The sequence below is a fragment of the Teleopsis dalmanni genome, unplaced genomic scaffold (assembly GCF_002237135.1).
Source record: "Teleopsis dalmanni isolate 2A unplaced genomic scaffold, ASM223713v2 unscaffolded_contig_2222, whole genome shotgun sequence".
NCBI classification, from domain to species: Eukaryota; Metazoa; Arthropoda; class Insecta; order Diptera; family Diopsidae; genus Teleopsis; species Teleopsis dalmanni.
Window position 1 is genome coordinate 1770 of NW_024033604.1, and position 3087 is coordinate 4856.

The following is a 3087-nucleotide window of genomic DNA, read 5'->3' on the forward strand; positions in this document are numbered from 1 at the left end:
GGCAGCTAACATCCGCAATCACGAACGTCCACGGGAAATCTCTACGCAAACCCAAAGACAAAAGCAGTCGACGCTCGCCAAATGTTTGAATAGGCGTACCATTAGCGGCATATAAATTAACTGATGCAACACTGTTAGCCCTTTGCTTCCAACGACAGAACGACTTCGGTAAAACTGATATGTCCGCACCAGTATCAATGAGAAAAACGGTCGACGTGGCGGGATCTTTAATACTAAGTCGAGCTATACGAACACTAACCCCTTCTCGGCTCGACGACGTAGAAGGAGTGCCTAGTTTTTTGACTGATGAGAGCTTGCCACAAAACTACAGGGCTGCCGACAAGCATTAGCTCTATCACCAAACCTTTCGTGATACCAGCACCAATCTGGATGACTTCCTGGTCGGGAACGAGTTCGCCTACGTCTCCTCGATGACGATCGACTTTGCACCGACTCACTACGACGTAAATCCAAACGACTCAGACGCTGTTCGATTTGCTCAAGCCTTCGTAAAATCACAGCATTCTCAGAATAGGCTGGACAATCAGAGGCTGACGCTACAGCTATCTGTTGAAAATCACCCGCCTCGCAAATACGATCTGCTAATTTCGCCAGTTCTGCTAGTGCCACGTTCGATGCCTGCAGAATAGCGCGCACTTGTGGTGGCAAACGCTTCAGCCAAAGAGACTTAAGGAACTCATCGCTCACCTTGTCTTTAGCTAACGCTGTCAACTCCGTTAGCAACTGTGTTGGGCGTCTATCACCAAGTTCAACTTCTGACAACAACCGTTGAATCTTCCGCTGCTCGCTCTCACTGTACCGCTCTATGATGCAAGCCTTTAAATTAGCGTATCTTCCAGTTTCAGGAGGATGAAGCACTGCATCACTTACATCGGCGATAACACTTGACTCAATCGCTGCTACTACCGTGTTGAACTGTGTGATGTCACTCGTAATGGCAGCTACTGCGAATTGCGCCTCGATCTGAGCAAACCAAATCTCCGGTCGCTCGTGCCAAAACGGTGGCACCTTCACTGCTACACGGTTTACGACACTTCCACTATCAGAAGCCATTACTACACCTTCGTCTGCAACTGACATCACAGCTCGATAATTAGATATTTAGCTCAGAAGTTAATATTTCTAAATTTAAACTTTTTCGAAATCACGTCGGGGTCACCAATTTAGCAATGATCTGTTCACCTTGCTAATTAATAAAACTCTAAAAATTTTCAATGTTAATAAACTTTTATTCAACTTTTTACAGAGAGAAAAATCGAAACGTTCTCATCAATCAAAAACGAAAACTTAAAAATATTTGAAATTGAATTTTACTTTTTAAATTCAATAAATGCACAGCCAACTGGGTCGCCACAAAACTAAAATTAAATAATTTTCGAATATAGTTGAATATATGTATTCGTACAATAAGCAAACGTATTTTTAAATTATACTTGAAATAATAATGAATAAAAAAAATTTATATATTATACAACACATCATATAATAGCATAAGGTAATGCTATTATTACCAAAAGGTAATGAAGGACCAATATAATATTAGAAGTAATAACATCTAACATATAACAAATCGCAACTGTTACTGCAATATTTATATTTCGTAAGATTCGTGAATAACTCGTTAGTATTTTACTGTAAAATAATACATTGAAATACCCGGACTTGAGTTGTTGACAACTTGCAAATACACAATAAAATAAATACAAAAGCATCAAAAGTAATGATACGCAAATCTGTCTTTGTAATTTTTATCACTCGTAACAGTCAATAATCCCAGAACTGAGTGAAGTGTTAAAATACGTGGACTGGACTTCTAACAGTCGGTGCGACAATAACTCCGAATAAACTTCAACCTCTATCCAGAAGTAATTAAATTTAAGAAAAAACTTACATGTCTACCTTTATGGTTGTGTTTCTCTTAGTAAAACAGCAAAATTCATCTATGATGACCTACAAAAATTAATAAACATCACCGTAAGGTTGTTTTTTAAATTCCTCTGGTATGTCAGAAACTCAGATATTAATAAAAAAATTCTCTATTGAAACCATCGCCAAGCACATAAAGAATATAGGATCTTAACCATTTAGGAATGTAGATGTCATCCCCATGATTACTTAGCTCCGATTAAAAGAATTCAAATGAAGCAAAGATTTCCGTCTTTTGAACAAAAATGGATGTTATAATAAAAGTAATGTCGATTTAGAGGTTCATCATATAATAGCATAAGACCAAAAGACAATAAAGATAAAACTTAAAGATGAGTAAGATATTCTCATTGTAATATTATAAATTCGGTAAGTAGATTAATGTCTACTATTTATTATTTAAGAAATGTATGGAATTTAAAAACATTAAATTAGTGGTTTATACCAAAAGTACTTTGGGGTTCTTGGCACTTTTTTAAACAAAGGCATCAATCAATTTTAATTAAGTAGTTATATATTAGACAAGCAATTTAAGACATCTGCTATTTTACGGAAAGTTGCATAATTTCATTGTTGTAAAACTTCTATGTTTTGTCTGTGAAAAACTTGGTTAAGTGATTTTCAGGGGCACTTTGGTTGGCTGCTTTTTTACTATAAAGAAAGTTTTGTACAGATCGAAACAAATGGTTGTCGAAAAGTGCAAATTCCGGATTAAATTCCCAATCAAGATCCATTCATTAATTGCGAGTCATTAAAGATATTCTCGACCTGGTATTGTCCTGAAGGTGCATAACTCCTTTTCTGTTGCCTGCTTGTGGTAGTTTTTTCTTGATTATTTCATAGAAGTGTTCGAGTGCTGAGCAATATAAAACCAAATTAATCGTTGAACCAAGCTGGAGATGCTCGTAATACACAATTTCATTTCTATTCTACAGAACACGCAAGATAACCTTCTTTGTCTTCAATACAGGCTTCGAAGTTGTTTGTGGAGTGTCACTAATCTTTAACATTCCACAAAGGTTATTATAAGTAAGTCACTTTAAAAAATGGAACGATTTCGTTGCGTTCTAACAGTATTTTAAAGATATTGATTAAATTAATCGAATTTTTTGCAAGTTCGTGTACTACCCAAGCATCCGG

General features: G+C 36.3%; 1 protein-coding gene across 1 annotated transcript; it reads right to left on the reverse strand.

Moving 5' to 3' along the window:
* Positions 1-291: 291 nt before the first annotated feature.
* LOC119664577 lies at positions 292-984 on the reverse strand (the record flags this gene model as incomplete). The annotated part of the gene is made up of 1 exon (XM_038074034.1): positions 292-984. A coding segment is annotated over one exon (693 nt), but the record flags the coding sequence as incomplete, so codon positions are not given.
* Positions 985-3087: the final 2103 nt, after the last annotated feature.